The 18,547-nt window shown below is 37.5% G+C and overlaps 1 protein-coding gene across 7 annotated transcripts in view; it reads left to right on the plus strand.

Annotated features, from left to right (window-relative positions):
• The window catches only part of Mp (collagen XV/XVIII-type protein multiplexin), a 193,641-nt gene that overhangs the window by 98,976 nt on the left and 76,118 nt on the right, over nucleotides 1-18,547 (plus strand). Inside the window, exon 2 of one of the 7 annotated variants that reach the window (XM_070668215.1) lies at nucleotides 17,259-18,310. The exons of 5 other annotated variants lie outside the window; for them this stretch is intronic. In XM_070668215.1, the coding sequence (XP_070524316.1) occupies nucleotides 18,116-18,310 (195 nt within the window). In that variant the 5' untranslated portion in view covers nucleotides 17,259-18,115. Of the gene's footprint in view, nucleotides 1-8,241; nucleotides 18,311-18,547 lie in introns of those variants that run through there. One more of the 7 variants, XM_070668214.1, reaches the window with a different exon arrangement.

Consider the following 18,547-nt stretch of genomic DNA (forward strand, 5'->3'; position numbering starts at 1 on the left):
TTGTTTTAAATTTAAATTATTCAATTAAAAGCTTAATTAATAATTTAATTAATATGCAATAATTTGTATATCAGAGACGTGATACATCGATATGACGAATGCAAATATATTTTCCTTTCAACCCAGTTGGTGACGACTAGTTACGATGCAGTGATATATATTAGTAAATGGTGAACGTTAAGACCACTCATTAAGCACGAGACTTTGGAATAATCCGAGAGAGTTTCACGGGATCTATTAGAATCAAATTGATAGGCTTACAAAACGATTGATGGCTATAAGTCGGCCATCAAGATGATAAGCAATGCGAAACGCCAATTTGATATCGGAATTACGATTCTGATAGAGTCAAACGTTGATTGTGGCTTTAAATTATGATATCGCGTACTATGTAAAGTTATGACTTTTAAGGCAACGAATATCGCTATGACGTGACATGTGAAATAAATTCAGTTGTAAAATGCGCTCTATCATTTTCTTACGATATAAAGACTGATCTAAAAAAAATAAAAAAGAGAGTATTATAACGAAATATTTTATTTCAACAAAAATTGTTTTAACAAAATATTTTACTGAAAGTAATTAATTAGAAAATTAATTAGAAACACGTCCGTGCTCATTAAATAAATAATACAAATCGCTATTATTCCATAATTTTGAAATCACACATAAGTACATGCTTTCGTTTCAAAGTGATGAAACTGAAACATTGTTTTATTTGTAAGTGCAACTGGGAGGGGAAAAAAAAATACTTGCCGCAGACAAAATTGTGCAGTTCAAAGAGATGAAACGTAAGTGAGAGAAAAAAAATTCTTTCACCGTACTTACTTCGGCTTTTAATGAAGTCGTTATTCGGTTATTTAATTACGCGCAATTATAAATCCAAAATTATTCTACTCCTAATTCAGGTGGAAATAGATTTTAAGTAGTCGAAATATTTTCGCGGCTTATCACAAAATAAATATATCTCAAGCACGGAAATCTCAAAGAAAAATGTTATTCGGTCGGTATGTTCTTTTTAACGAAAGCGTTCCTTCCTAACAAATTTTTATCGTCTACGCCAACGTAGGTGGGTGAAATATATGCGTTCGGTTAAACGATTCTTGCCGTATAATATCACAGTATATTACGAAATTATGTACATAATAATTAGAAACGTGGTAGATATGCAATCTGCAGCGTCGCGCTGTCTCTCCCGGCCATTTCTCACATGTTTAAATTTCCTTATACGTGACGTATCGCGTGTAATAATAAAACCAATTGAAACCCCCGGAAATAACGCGTTCCCGAATAATTCGTAGTAAGATGCATTCCGCGTGCGTTGTGCATAACTATGGATGACCAGTTTCGAGGTAAACCTCATGTTGCAGCGGTACCCGGTTCACTTGGAAATTTGATTAAGCAGACGCAGAGTGAATGTTAATAGGGATATAACAGGCGTATACCTGTATTGCATTGTGTTCAAGGATGGCCGTTCGAGGGGGTGAACTCAACTCCCAACAGAATCGGGCCTTGGTAGGAATTTTAATTGCTGCCATAAAATCGAATTACGTCAGCAGCATATGGCACGAGTCGCTTAGTGCGAGCGGAAATTGTACTCGATATTAGAATTTAGAATACCGTATATAAATACAATGGAAAAATAATGTTGCTCGTCTTGCGGGGGAAAAGTTTTGTCTAGCATCGATTCGTCGAAGTCGTCGCGCGAAATAATTTCTTGTAATCGAATATCATATGCATTAGTATTGGCCACCGTTATGGCTTTACAATATAATTAATTTGTCAAAATTGACGTAACGTTATAAGCCAGATTTGGACCAATTAAGTTAATAACGCAATTTTATTCAGACGCTTTATTCTATATTACTTCAAGTTAATCAATCGGGCGAATCTTTACGTATTTTGGAGAATTCATAATCGTAGCGTTGCGAAATATCTGGAAAAGAATGGAACGCTAATCTCGCTAAAACGTACTTTAAACAATGATTTTACAGCGCACACGGGGCACTTAATTCCACTCGAAATAGAACTCCGCTAAAGATTCGATTAGCGCGTTGACACAACTCACTGCTCACTCGAGTCAAGCGGATAGCGTGTGAAGGGTTTAAAGTGAAGTGGACCAAGTATTCGGGCAGCAAAGTTGACTAAAATGCAGTTAAACACGCGGTTGTGCTACGAAACTTGATAGAGTAAATACACGATGGTAAGCTAGACACCCGCGTGGAAATTCAATGTTATGTTTTTCGCTTTAATTGCTTTATCGCGCGGATATTTTCCACGCGTTTGCTCATTCGATTTTTAGGCGGAAGAACCTTTCGGTGGTTTATTCATTTTAGTCGCTTAATTATATTTCACGCCGAGAGAATTTTCGCCACCGGACGTTGAAAGTGTTTCGACATTTTAAATATTTGATAAACTTCGATAAAAATATATACCAATAATAAAAAAAAAAAAAAAAGAAATATGTATACAAGTAGATTTGACACTCGAAATTCATATTGAACGGTAACTCTCGCTCTCTAGCAAGCACGGTGAGAAATTTAAGTAGTCCTTTTATACCTTGGAAGAAATACAATACGACGACGAAACAGATACGTCGTTCCATTTTGCACGTACGCAGGGAGAGAGAGAAAGAGAGACACGTGAATCGACATGCCATTATGACGTTACGACGTAGCGAGCTTTTGCTGAATCGTATCTAATTTACACGTCGCTAGCCGTTTGTACAACGATATTCAGGCTGACGGTGCGGCAGCCGTCTCGAGTGTAGCGATAACAGAGAAGTTTTGCGATTCGCCCGGGAAAGTTTCAATAGGTATATTCAATGGACAAGAACAGCTACTCCGCCCCCATTTAATTCGCCGGCATGCGAGCTCGTTTCTCTCATGGTCGCAATTTCGCGGCGCATTAGCGACAAATGATTGCGGAGCGTATCAGTTATTCAATCATCGTTAATGACTAAATACCATTGCATACATCAAAACAAGTTCTAAGCCACTTGGGTTAATGATGTGCCGGCTGATTAAGTAAGTACGACTAGGTAACGTACGGCTAGGTTTTCCATAATTCAGACGCAATTTACTTACGCCGAGCAAAAATTAACGTTCGAATCTCTGAAATATATACCCCGAGCTAAACCGCTGGCTACTTCATCCAATGAGAGAAAATGAGCTCCCGCTCGTTTCTCGATACCGTATAACGTACCAAGTTCGATTTCGCTTGCTCTTGAAAAACGGCTTTGAACGAGCTTAGACGGGAAATTTTTCTTTCGAACTTCGAAACGTACGTGTACACGCGCTGTCACCTCTCGATTTGTAATACGCAAAGGGGTTTCTGTCTTTATAAACTTTGAATTGTACTAAAATATTCTACCGTCGTGTTTAGCAGCGTTGCGGTCGAATCGATGATGGAGTGACACCGCGCTCCTTTTTCGCTTCACGGCTTATCCTTTTTTTACTGTTACGCGCGCACATGTGTGTTCGGGGGGAGGGGGGGAAAGGGATGTCGCAAAAAAATAGTGCAGCAACAAACGGGTCGAGCGAAAAGGATACGAACGGATGTGGCGCGTGTGCGAAGCTTAAAGCCGTCACGGGGAAATGCCAAACACGTCACAGTGCTGAAAGAATCAGCGAGATCGGAGGTACGAAGGGTACATAAAGCCTGTCCGTGCGCCATATAGCGCACACTCACGTACCATCGAATCTTTTATTTCGTTATTCCTTAGTCCTTCCCCGCCTCTCCTCTACCGCGCCGCTCCTGTTTTCTGGATTACCTTCGTGCATACCTAACCCGGTGGTGCCTTTTTCTCGAGCCTCGAGATCGAGCCGAGTACGACGTGTCGAATGGTCACCTACCGATATCCGATATTCGATTACTAGCCACCGCGTTTCACTCGCATTAACTATAAATTATCGTCTACCCCTTTCCTCTTCGTTGGCGGATACCCCGGATTTAATTATCTCGGGATGTAATTTTCGTTTCATTCAAGCATTCGCGAGCAACGCAAACGCCGTCACCTGTACATCTATCGAAAGACGATCTACGAAGCTACAAGTACTTATCTATCGAACGCGTACGCGACGGTGGAAAATTTATTACAGAAAATTATTTTACACCACCGATATGCGTGGATTAAAAAAAATGTAATAACAAAACTCGTCTTGATTGTTCTCACATCTATTCTTTCTTACGCCCGTTTGTATTAGAAGTACGGTGCCCGACGGTAGACACAGAGACCGCAGTACTTATTTATTAAAACCAATTTTCTAAATCCGATAAAGAAATGCGGAATGAAAAATAGCGCTGGCGTCTGAGGCATACACAATTCCGCGCGTAACATTTTTCATGTCGCGGATTAAAGGGCTAAAGTTTCCTTCCTTTTAATTTAATAAAAACCCATTAACCTAATCCAAATTTTTCTAGCAATTGTGTAGTTTAGGAATTACATTTATCTTGATCATTCCTGTTACACGCGGCCGCCATTATGTGTTCCAACGTGCCGGTAAAAAAAATAACAAAAGTCGCCTTTTGCATCAGTCCGCGAAACATTAATCTTATCTCCAGCGGGACGACGTTGTCATGCGCCGCTCTCTTGATGTCTTTCGACTCCCATCTAACGTGCAACGGGTGCCGAATTTACAAGCGACACCGAGGCGCGGAAATTCTTTCGCGAAAACGTATTCTTTTTAATGTCAGTCCCTAAATATTTTTCACCGCGCTACGTTCGCCGGGCGCCGCTCTGTTTCATGACACCTTTCAATCATCGATCATCTTCCACTCTTCGGACTACAATGGGTTTTACGTAGTTTCATCGGATAGCTTTATCGATTCGCGCGGTATACCGTGTACCAGAAACGACAACGATTTTTTACCATCATATGTGCGATCGCGTTGGCTGTCGGTCCGGTTACTCTTTCGTTTCTCTGATTGACGTTTTTCTTCTATTACACCTCGTGATCGTGCGAATGCGATCGACTGCGTACAAAAAACGCAATTTTCGTCGATGACGCTTTTCATTTATTTTTTCAAACGCATACGTGCGCAATTTGTTTCGCCGGGCAATATTGACCTACTTGTAAAAAAAGAAAAAAAAAAAGAAAAAAAAAATCCACGTAAAAATGGTTATATATATTTATTATTAATTTTATCAGTTTAAAAATGTCAATTTAATGTTCTATTTAAATTGGATACTAATAACTCTGAGTAAGAAAGACGGAAGTCATTAAAATTGCTAGAATATTTATATCGTGTCTCTACGTTGCCGTATAAAAATAAAAATCGTCAAGCTATACAAATTTTCTCCGGAGAAAAATGGCGAGTCGATATCAAGTGATAAAGTTTATGCGAGACAGCTCTTTCCTTTTTCCCCTCCCCGATACTTTTGTATTTCATTTCTTCTACCATTTTCTCTTTCAAGTCGCAATGCACTTTGCACCATATGATTGAAAAAAATGTTGCTGTTTCACTGAACAGAATCGTGAAATACTAACGCGGATATTGAAACCATTAATTGATGCTAGAGACAAAACGCTGCTCTGACAAAAATATTGCCCGTTCCAGTGAACCCGTGTCCGGCGAATACATTTTTTTTTCTGTCTAGTTAAATAATCGTGATCGATCGGAATTTATTGCGAATATGGAAACTTCTTGTTATTTTGTATCAAAAAGATTCCCGTGACATTACGTGCATTGTGCGATATTACTTTGAGCTATTATCTTACGCAGGTAGTCTAATAAAAAGTTTATCGACTAAATCTTACAACTCGGCGAACAAAATTTATAGATATTAAGTAGCTGAATATAATTTTTTAAACTATGAAATTAAAAAAGGAAAAGGGTCTCTAAACAGTGAAGTTTTGATTTATAAAACTTAATTTACGAGAACTTTATTCATTTTAACGTAAAATATTTTAATAACTAAACTTTCTTAGCAAATTTTTATAAGAAATATTATTAAAAAGATATTAAAAAATATAAAAAAAACTTGACGAATTTTATGTAAAGAGAAGGGTATTTAGACTTGCAATTTGTGATACCTCGATGCTTCGGAAAAAAAAAAAAAAAAAAAAAAAGCGCATAAATCTATCCGACTCGCACGCGCTGTACGCACTAACAATTTTCAACGTCACGATATCGCAGCATTCAATTTTGATGTCGACTTGCGCCGACATCGATATAGTAGTAACATACGTCACAGCGCGGAGGCATACGAAAATTTGCCTTTGCTTTCAATGCGCTTTGTCTACGCGCTCGACCGCTCGACACGTTACACGGCTCGCAGCTTCGTTCAACCGCGCCCTGCCGTCAGTTTAAAGGCACCACAAAAGGCAAACTCATCAGAAATAGCATTCAATTCGCGCGGGAATTAGACCGATTTTTATAGCGGCTCACTTTTTCACCGTGGATTTCGAATTCGCCAAATTTACCTCAGATAGTCATCGGGCTACCGCGACTTTCTGTCACATTCGCAAACATTTGTGTAAAAAAAAATAAAATAAAATAATAAAAAAATCTTGATTTTTCTCTTTGAAACTCGCCCCGCGTTCGGGATCAACGTCGGCAGTCGCGGTATTTGTATTCGGTTCGCAAATACCGCCGAGCGGAATCCCACAGATGTGCGGCCCTTCGCGACTAACTTTTATCCTTTGTCCCGGCGAATGCACTTCGTAACTTCGGTTTATCTTACCGTTCCTTCTTTTTAGCGATGCTCTTTTACGGTCAATATTGCGGACAAATCCGCCCCCGGGTTGCCTTATTTATTTTTCACCATCTAATCGCGACCGCGGCGAGATTTTTCATTCCCTCCTACGCATTCCCGAATGACGCGCCTTTACCAAAGCAAAATGCGGGCCGCCGTTTGTATGTACACGGCGAATTTAATTCCGACAGAAGGCGCGCTTAATCGACAGCCACAAAAATTCTTGTGCAAGCGACTACGAATCGTTGACAGAAATTCGATGATCGAAGGCAGCTGGGAACCATCGTGTGGAAATGGCGAGGCGCGAGCGGAAAATCCGGAAATTCCCGCGTGTGTAAGAAAATTATTCGATTCTACGGCGGAATATCAGCCAAGTCTCTGCAAAGAGAGGATGGGGAAAATAAAAAAATAAAAAAAAAAGAAAATAAAAAAAGAGAGAGAAAGAGAGGAAAGCGAAAAAGGAAAAAAGTTCGATGCACTCTATGCATTGCAGCGCGATACGTTAACGAGTAGTCTTCAGTAGACATTGCTCTCAATTGACAGCTGTCGACCCAGAAAATTCAACGCCCGTGGGCACGGGATACACCCTTTCTACATCCGCCTTCCGTTTCCCTTCTCGTCTCTATCCTCCAAGGGGTTCTTTTTTTTTTTTTTTTACATCCCACGTTGCGCTTCATCGTTTCCTCTACATTTTCCGCGTACGTGTTTGTCTCGTTGCGCGGCATGATAAAGTTTTTGACGTACACGCGGCGAGATTGCCGAAAACGCTTCGGGATGGATTTTCAATTACACGTCGACGACGCAGCGTCGTAAAATCGAGTTATCGCATGGCGCTCTGACGAACGTTTCCGTCGCATTTGGCGTCGCGCGGGATGCGCGATTTCGGCATACCGTGGCGTTCGCGATTTACGGAGTCAAAGTGGCCATTATAAGAACGTCGTTGTCACGCGAGAGCGTATCATCCGTATATAAGAGCAACTAGTCGATTCACTTTTGAAACCATTTACCGAATTGTCAACGTGGCTGAGGCATAAAATATCACGGCGTCGTGAAAAATTTATGATTAAAACTTTCGTACGCATTTTTTACAGAACTATTATCAAAGGTATTTAAATTGTACGTAGGGAATGTAATTTTTATATGATTTGCAACAACAAGCGCAACAACGTCAGAATTCTCTTTTAAATGTGGAAATTAATTAAAAATGTAGTGTTATTTAAAAAATTATTTGTAATTTACATATAAACTTTATTAACGTATACATAGCGTAATAAATGACAATATTAGCTACGTATTGAGTGAATGTAAGAATGATAAGAATATCAGCTAACATTTAATTAAAAAAAAATTTTTTTAATTCTACAACAGAACTAAATCAATAATCTCCTCGGTTAATTTTACATTTTTGTTTCAAAGTTACGTGAAATAACAGCAGATAATAAAATATATTAGATACATTTGTTTTATATAAAATGATATACAGCTTTAATTTTTGCAAAGTAATAAAATAAACTAAAAATTATTTTGTATTTAAAATTAAATTATGATATCAAATATATGTGATTGTTTTGCTTTTAATATGTTCTGACTGGAAATAACATTTTTTAAATATTTTATAACTAATTAAAAAGTTAAAAACTTTGTGTACAAATTAATTGAAAATATCAAAGTACTTTTTTTTATAAATATTCGATTAATATTTATTAATAAAGTTTATTATTAAAATTATTATTTTTAGAATTTATATTTGCGTGTGTGTGGACATCTCGTAACATTTACAATATTATCTTTAAAATTGAGAATTTAACCTGAGGTGACATACATATATTATTAGCGTTAATGTACTGCTTGGAGCGTATCATTAGCGTATTGTACTTCCTGCTATTTCTGTGACATTTATATTATTCTTAAAAATACATTTTATAATTACGTTATAGAGAAAAAAAATGTAAGGATATTTAGAAAACAAGAAGCTGTTTTCTTAGATTCATTAATTATAATGCATAACGCGATATTCGTTTGATTTTTAATTATTAATGCTACTGTGATCTGGTAATTTTCAATGACGGTATGAGAAATAGAAAAAAAAGACGTGTTAATAACGTAACGGGTTAATAAGACAAGTACAGCTTCTGCTGTATGAACACGAGCAAATGGGCCGGATAGCTATTCGCGACGAAATCAGCGGCTCGCGATGTACATCGCATAAAGACATGTGTCGCACAATGCACGCTAAAGGTTACAGAACCACACGACTGCTGCGCTCGTAGCCATTTCAAAGTTGCAGGTCGCTGGATCGCATACATGTCGAAAAGTACTTTACGTCGGAAACAGCAGGCTGTAACCGATGGCTTTCTCAAGTTGTAACCGACGGCGAGGTTTCGTTTCGGCAAAAATGAAACGTGACGCCGCTGAAGACCCAATCGATCATTGCGCAGATATGTTCTAACGTTAGATCTAATTTTGTTTTTTTTTATATTGTACATTCATGCCTTGCTATCGACGATTGTCGTCATTTCAATTAATTTACATTGTTTTAGAGACAAATTTATCAGAAAATAAAATACCGCAAACCGTGTTGTGCAAGTATGTTTTATAATTAGAGCTTGCAATATCAGAATTGCTGGTGTCCATCGATTTTATTCTTTCAGCAATACAATTTAAATGAATTTTGTGTACAACACGTGTGGTACATATCTGTCTAATCTCTCAATAAAAATAACTTAATTATTCAATAAAAAGCTACATGTTATCACGAATTCAAAAATATTTATTCGCGAAAAAAGCAAACGAAGCTTGTTGAAAAAGCCTAGTTCATTTTTTTTTTTCTATCGTAATCGACTCGAATTGACCAGTGGTTTCAAAAAAAGCGCACCGGACTCAAAAATTCTTTCCCAATCTCGCGTGATGTTTTTTCGATGACACCAACGCGACGCGGCTCGTTCGAACTGTTCAATTTCCACGGCGGCACGTCAGGGCAATGGCTTTCCTCGAGGGGAGAAAAAAACCGCAGCGAGAGAATATCATGGGAAGACGACAAGGATGACGGAGCGCAAATTTTCGATTCTCGCGAACACCGTGGAGGGAACCTCAAGCCTCAGGCGCCGAAAACTTAAACTTGATAACAATTCCAATAACGAATTTCTACACCAAATACAATTAATATATATTGTTCCTATTTTTAACAAAAATTCTCTAATAACAGATAAAATATAATTCTGATTTTATATCCCATTTATTGGATTATTATTCAATAGGTTCAATCTCGTCGAATATCCGCCAACTTCGCAAATTTCTAAAGATTTTATGACGTTTGATAGAATATCTGTGACATTAACGCACAGATCATGAGAATCTAAATATACTCCAGTTTATTCAAATTTATAAAATAATATTTTAATGCCTGTTGTAAAATAATTGCATAAACAAAATTTAAAAAGCTGCAATATAATTATTGTTTGCTGGTAAATTCTTTTGACTGATTCACATTAATTATTTTGAGAAAAACAACTAATTAATTTAAGACAAAAAATTTATGTATAGGAAAATTCTTAAAATATTTATTTGCAAAATAACGCTGTGTTGGATAATCAGTGATCTTTATACAAATACTTCATTATCACTGAAAATAATTTCTACTTAGAGATACTCTTAAAATATTATAAATTCCAACACAAGTATTTGTAATCAGGTTATTTAACCCACATTTGCCTAAGAATATTAATTTGATTATCCGTAATGATGATAACTAGAAATGTTTCTGAGCGCAGTTGGCAGATAATCCAAACGACTTTTAATGAATTACGGAATCACGTTCGCGATTCGAGCCTGCAAACCAAGCTTTTGATCTTTCGGTAATCCGCAACGTCTTCGTGTTCTTTTAATTAATTTTTTATCGAAGTTTCCTGTGCTCGCCTTTGATAGGGAAGCATATTGAAACGTCGTAATTACTTAAGTTTCAAGTTGGACCCGGATTGCTATTTAATTTCACCACCTAACTAACTAATCTTGTACTCCCAAAGTAACAGATGGCACGACTGCTCAATATTACTTCTTTAACTCGTTAGTTTACCGAAAAAGTTTATAATATGTTTCTACTTACGTATTGCAAGTTATGCTTTTGTAAAAAAAGAAAAAAAAACTTTATAACTATGCACGGTTATAACATTAGTATATTGTTAAATGTACATAACATTAAATCGTTTCAAGTCCGAAAACTGTCATATGTAATGACGTTAAATTAATCACTCAACAGGATTTTGTAGAAAAAATAAATTATAATGAAATGTTGAAATTTAATCGTTCAATATGTTATCGTTTTCTTTTTACATCAGAAATGCAAGTAAAAGCGTACTAATTTAATTACCCGGATCTGACAGAATGTACCTCGCAGATAAATCATTGAAATTAATTGAGAAAGAATAGACCACTGGGACGGCGAGGAATTTTTGCTCAGAGTGACGTGAAATCGGCAGAAATAGCTGGAGGTATGTTCAAAAAAGTTCCTTTCGCTTGTCGACTTGCTCAGAGACTGCAAACTTGCTGACGTCTTCCGGCGGACATTGTCCCTGCTCTAATTAAAATGGACGTTAACCGGAATAATTATTCCATTTCGTTACTAACGAAAAATTTCAAATTCGATTTTGAATCTATTATCTAATATTATAATCTTAATTTAAAATATTGTAATGGACCCTATCACACGATTTATTTAATTTACACGTATTCACCTGTTATTACAAGACTATTTGTTATGATTAATTCGAGAATTGATTTATCTGATCGTTCACTAAGCAAATCAAAGCAATCGTTTTCAAAATTCGAGAGATTATAAATTGTAAGCGCTTGATTCGCGGCTGTGAATTCGATGTCAATCGATTGCTCTTCAGCGGTATTATTTCGCGTTCATCATTTATATGCATCAAAATTCAGCGCACTGTTTCCAAAACATTATCTTTCACTATTGCTGATAAAAGCGGAGGGTCGGTTGTGCAACAACTCCGAATAAGCCGGACGAATTTGTTCGAATTTACTCTGATAATAAACGGCGGTTAATCGAACGACATATTCTGTAATAATGCCGCTCGCCCAGCCGTAAAAACAACTCTTGTAAAAGCTTTAATGGCCCGTCGGTCGTGTTACGCCGTCGCCGGGAGAGCGTACAAATGGCAAATTTCTAAAACCAAAAGAGTGCGCCGAATATCCGGTTACTACCGCGATACCACACGGGTGCACTTCCGAAGTAAGGATCGCGCGATTGGCCAATCCGGCGAGCACGAACAAACGGGGAACGTAGAGAGAAAGTTAAAACCTCCTTTATGGCACAAATGGGACCGCTATTGCGCGATGGGTTAGCTCCGAGACGACCGAATTGCCGAAAGTGCCTTTGATTTGCGTAAACGTGTGAGAATCCGCATCGCGAATGCGCATTTCGCGATTAAGCTCGCATCCGATATCTCGGCAACGAATAAACGTGTGAACGTCCACGCAATATATCCGTGGAAAATTGCTCGCTTCGTTTTCCCTTGGCCGCGAGATAAATTTATTAAAAACCGTCACCGGCGACGTCTTCAACGTTTTCCGCGCGCACGCCGCAAAAGTGCATCCATTCACGTTCTAATACAATAAAAATGAAATGACACCGCGGCACCGTTTCCACGCAAAATGTCTCGCGAAACGTCTGTCCGTAAAAGAAAATAAAAACTGGACAGCAACAGAGAGAGCATCGCAGCGACAGGATCATATTTATCTTGCATATTATACCCGTTATAATTTTACCTTGGCGCATAATAGATTCTTTATTATTAACAATCTATCTTGCTGCTAGTTATCGAGCTATCGAGCTTTCATAGATTTTATCCATTAAAGAAAAATATAAGCGAAGAAAATTTTTTTTTATACATTACAATTTTTTTTCCAGTATGGTATTGACATTTAATACAATATTCTTTTTTTTCTCTTGACATCTTACGAAATTCTAAAATAAATTTTATCTAAAATTTGAATACGAACAGGTCCCAATAAAATGTATTATCGAAAAGATGTTAATTAAGGCACGTTAAAATGAACAATAAATTAAGGTTGCAAATCATATAAAAAGTATAATCGTGACATTGACGATAAAAATTGACAAGAGCACTGAAAAACAGAACACGTGCCTTTCAACTATAATGTATGAAAAAAATTATCCCGAAATAAAAATGGAGAAAATAAAGCAGTTACCGTAGACTGCGTCTACGTTCGCGGAATATATACGGAAAAAATTTAACATACGCGATGACACGCCGTTCTCAAGACTTTTTCAGCGTCTGAAGAGAAAGGATGGCTATCGCGTCATCTCTTTTCTCTCCGCGGTAGTGAAGCGAATTGCGAGTGCAGTATTGGAGACGAAACTAAGTAAAACGTATAGGTAAGCGCGCGCGAGATTGGAGAAAACAGGTACAGTCAGTTGCGTGCGAGGGGACTTTTCTTATCCGTGCTCTTTTATACGGTACGACAATCTAGAAAATACTGATGCCTTCGTAGAAAAGAAGGCACGCCGGCCGAAACGTTTCGTTTCGTGCTTGCAAATACAAACGGAAGTAACCCCCGGGTGAAGTGTAAAAATAATTCCGCCATTCCCATGCAGACAGACAGAATTCTTGTTAAAATTTTCTTTCGTCTTACGTAATTCTTTAGTTTTTCGTATCAGTTAGTTCCATTCTCTACCGATAATTTCAGAATGCAAGTCCGCATTTATTTATATGGTTTTTTTTTTTTTTTTTGCGTGCTTTATTTCAAAACTTTTTAATCGGGTTGTGCCAATGTTATACAGCGATAATCGTCGCTGTTATTTGAAATCAGAAAGATCTCAATTGTTTACTATAATTTAATTTTGTCGATAAGTTACATGTCATGCTATTTTTTAAAAAACGCCGATTTATTTTAATTAATACAACTTGCTCGAAAAAATAATGACGATCGTAACTTTGAGGTAGAAAAATATCTAATATATCTGCGAACATATCTAATATATCTCTAAAAATACTTATCATGTTTTTGAAAAACATTTCAAGTATCGTAAACGAGATAGAAAATTGAGTTTCCGAGCTTCACGGAAGACAACGTTTCCTTTCCGAGTAGAAATGGCGCAATGAAGTGATAAGAGGGGCAGTCGTAAAAGAAGAAAAGAAACGTCAAACAAAATGGGTGTATCAAAACTATTTGCGGCGGGAAGCTGATGGCCACGAAGAAACAGCGCGGCAAAACTAAGTAATTTTTCTTAGCACTTGACACAGTAACCCTCCCTTTTACACAATCCCTTCGAACTTTTCCAATCGAAAAGACTATCTAACCGGAAATCTCACAATCTTGATAAGTCGTTCCTCTTTATTTCACTTATTTCTAAGCAGCAGGTACTTTAGCTTGAGCTCGTCAATGGTATGTGAAAAGCGCTAAGAGAAAACTAGAGTGAAAATAATCGAGAGAGAAGCAAAAATACTTCAAGCTTCTTACTTTCTTTTTTTTTTTATAAATAACATAAAATAAATAAAGCCAATCGTGAGAAAACTGAAGTAACAAATATTTGTGCGAGTAAATTGACAAGTATTTAAAATATTTATTGCGGATGCATTAAAGTTCACGTTATGGAATAATCAAAAAATTGCCTTACTTCTTTTCCTCGAAAGAAGAAAAAATTTTCTTAAAAGAAAAAGAAAGTGGATATAAATTCTTTTGTTGAGTAAATTGTAAAGAAGTAAGACGCAAAAAAAATTCTTGAATTACGTTTGCGAAATGGAAAAAACAACAGGAATGGAAAAACCGACAAAGTCTACACTGCTCTCTTCTTTTCTTTCTTTTTTTTTTTTTTTTTTTTTTTTTTTTTTTCTTCTAAAAGGGACATTTCGTGTCTGTGCAGATCGCGTAGATGTAAGCGTCATCATATTTTAAATGAAGCTCGCTCGTTTACATACTTCTTCTTCGAACTGATTAGATATTCCATCTTTCAAGCTTTGTTGGAATTATTCTGTGATCTGTTCTCGCAGAAGAGAACATTGAATATTTTCCTGCGGTAAGTTTTAAATATCCCAGAAACGCGTACACGTGATATCGGTTCTTATTAAAAAAAAAATCTTTATTTTATCACGCGCGCGGTCCTTAATAAAATATAATATACCCGAGTGGAAATTTATTCAGCTAATCTGATTTTTCAGCTAGTGGTTAGATCGCGGAGATTAAATATATTTTTTAACTGATGACTAGCTTGGCACTAGCCATAAATTATAAAAAAGTATTTAATAAAAAAACAGAATCTGTCTAGAATCGGTCGTCTGGTCACCGTCCAGCGCGGACCGTGTATCCAAATAGATGTCTACGTTTTTCGCCGCGTACTTTGTTTACTGTTGTTGAGCTGACCATACGCAATTTTGGCTAGACTACCGAATTCACCGGGCAAACCGGTTCTCGCTGTCCCCTGCCCGCGCGTCCACCACCTTGCGAACTTGGAATGCGAGGACCTGCCAGCTGATAATCTTACGCAACGTTCGACTGTCGAATTCGCCGGGCAAACCGGTTCTCGCCGCCCGCCACCCGCGCGTTCTCCACCTTGCGAACTTCGAGCGCAAGGTGCCGGCCGATATAAACACACGCACGTACTCACTCCACCGCGGCGTTTATCTTTTTACTCGTTATAATTATTTTTTCTTAGTAATACGTCTGTGAGATTTGATCTCGTTCACTCGTTTCCCGTTTCGCAAATCGTTACCTTCAACGATAATAAAATTGCATTCAAATCAATGTGCTTATGCACTTTAAACATTAGACTATCTAATATTATGATTATGATATTATGATTAAACTTTTCCATGCCAGCGAGAAAATGCAAAGAAGCGCGTTATCCAGACGGGCATATTAAATAATTCGCGGTTTTCTCTTGCTCGCGTAAAATTATATATACATATACCAACGGTATTCCACGAAGACTTCACTTTATTATGTTGCATTTCTCTTGAAAAGATTCCCTTACAGGGGAAATAGCGTTATTTTTTAAGATACTTCTACGATAATAGAAAATTTATTATTTTACTAAGAAAAAATTTATTAATTAAAATAATAAATTACTTAATAACCAAACAATTTATTTTATCGAAATATAATATGCTGGAAAAAAGTTTTGTTCGTTACTAACTTCGTTAATTACTTCGAATACTAATAATTATATTCAAGCTAGAAAATTCTAAATAAATTATTGAATTGTTTGTTAAAAAAAAAAAAAAAAAACTATCGGTCTAAAAGCTAAATATCTAAACGTTTTTCACCACGTACTAGTCTACTAGTTAATGTGCGCTTGACTGTCGCGGCCGCCGACGGACAAAACAGATTTTTTTTTAAATGATAAACCCTAATTTTTTTTTAATTTTGTACAATAACGATTAGACATTAGATAGTCGATAAATAACAAATACTTGCATCTAACTACTAGCAACAAAATCAGAATAGCTGGATGAATTTCCACTCGGGATATTGCTAGATTTTATTTCAAATACAATTAAATAATTTTGATAGTGGCAATAAAAAAATATATATATATTTGTAGAAAAAGTACTTTAAAGACTGATAGACTCAAATTGATGACTTCATTACTTTATCTTCTTATCAACGTTTGTCGATCGAGCGAGTACACTCACACTTACATCTGCGTTTACATTTGTTAGCATGGCGTGAACCGACAACGCAGACGACACTACGTTCTGTGTAAAATGAAAATAGCATTACCGAAGAGGATAGAGTGGATGGAATGGAAATAACTGTGCCGCGTGCCGCTGCAACTCGATGAAATTGATTTTCGTATTTAAGATCTCGACATTCTACTCGACACTACAGCGCTGTACTAATTTATGTGGATGTCAATTCGATTGACAGCGAAAATGAGACACTTCCTAAACAACGAGACACATTTCAGTCAACGTTCTCTTTACCCTTCTTTAATATATTTAATTTTCCTCTAACTAATGTTTCGCGAAAAATGCAAAAAAAAAAAAAATAGCACACAAACATATTTTCTATATTAAATTGAGTATTAAAAAGACATTGTTGAACATTAAAATATTGTTCCTATATTTTTTAATCTACCGTCGCGGTAAAAGTTTGAGTAATCAGTTTTAAAATTATCTTTTACGATTATAATAAATTTCATCTGACTCGAGATAATAGCGTTGATTACGACCAAAATCAACATATTTAACATGCAATGTCGCCGAGCGATCGCCGTAACACAGAAGCGCAAAATCATTATTCCAAAGATGTAAACCGCGGGTAAGTTCACTTAACATTTAAAAGCCTTCAAAGTTCGTCTTCCAAGTGCGAAAGGAACATAGAGGAAAGACGGAACAAGAAACAAGAAAGCTAAATGAGAGAAAGAGAGAGAGAGAGAAGAGGGTGGGAAGAATAACCGAAAAGAAGAGAGAGAAAGAACGAGGGCGAAGTGGATTGAAAGAAAATCTAAGAAACTCGAGAAACAAGAAATTGCGTCTTCAACCCCGCTCCGTTTCGCTTTGCACCCTCATTATATGCATCCCTACAGAGAAATATCGTCGCTGGTATATACCTCGTGGGCTGAAACGTTTCCCGAAGAGAGAACTTTATTGTTGATTATTCAGACGAATTTATCGCGAGTCGTTGTTGTTGAGCTGGTGCAAGCGCTCGCTAGCGCCCGCGCTCGTTGAACTTGTTGATCCATGCGCGTGCATCCCATCGGGCGGACTGAGAGAATCGTCGCCGGAGAAACTCGCCCGAGGGCCCTTGAAACGACGAGGACGCTTTCTTAAAATCTTTCGAGGCGTTGAAAGCGCCAAGGAAACTCGCCCTAACGTGCCAACTCGAGAACGTGAGATTTCCACAAGACGTCCTAGGTCTTTCCTCGCTGCGATCGTAAATCGCCCCGAGACGACGATTTTCGAGAAATCCTGTGCAATCACATCGACAGATCCGTCGAATCGTACGTATGTGCGACGGGCAAGCGATGCCGCGATACGTGTCTCAGTGTCGCATTTAGCGGTCTCTCTCAATTAAATCGCGTCGAAGAGGTGAGCGCGCTCGAACGACTTCGAGAATGACACACGAGAATTCGCTCGACACGTCGTCGCCGTCGCCGCCGTTGTCGATATTCGAATGCGAGGAAGTGATAAAGTTATAATGAACGCGGATAATTGGCGCCGCGCGACGAGGAGAAATTATATTATTTACCCCATCGAATCCCTCTTGTCACAAAGAAAAGAAAGAGCTATTCATATACATAGAGATATATATACATAGATGCATATACGCAAGTTTTCGGTCCATTCCGTGCTGAATGGATAGCGTTGTTTGTTGAGCGTGAATTTCTATATCGGGGACATCCGAACGCGAGTGATCGCGACAAACGCTAACTCCGTGATAAACATGGCGATGGTAATATCGCCCCGCAGTAAAATCGTGACACTGTCTCTACTGATCGGCATCATCACTTTGGTGGCTCTCATTATAACGGGCGTAATCGGTTTCTGGAGCGGAAAGAACGAGAAGATAAACGGCACGGGAACGAGGATGATCAGCAGCAAGCTTCAACAAGTCACCGGATATGCCGCGATGCAACACGTGAGTAAAATCAGCTTCATCGAATTTCCATAGAGCGGACACGCTTGATTAATATTGAAAATTTATATGCAAAGAACCAAAAATTATGCTCATTATCTCTTTTCATTCATTTAGAATACCCAGCGATTCTGCTTTCGTAAGAATTTATAGTCAAACTTTACGTGAAAACGGTTTTAACAAAAAAATGCTATCGGCTGGAGCATTATAGAATTCTAGTCGAGATAAAATAATTAATTT

This window comes from Cardiocondyla obscurior, linkage group LG17 (assembly GCF_019399895.1).
Source record: "Cardiocondyla obscurior isolate alpha-2009 linkage group LG17, Cobs3.1, whole genome shotgun sequence".
In the NCBI taxonomy this organism is placed as follows: Eukaryota; Metazoa; Arthropoda; class Insecta; order Hymenoptera; family Formicidae; genus Cardiocondyla; species Cardiocondyla obscurior.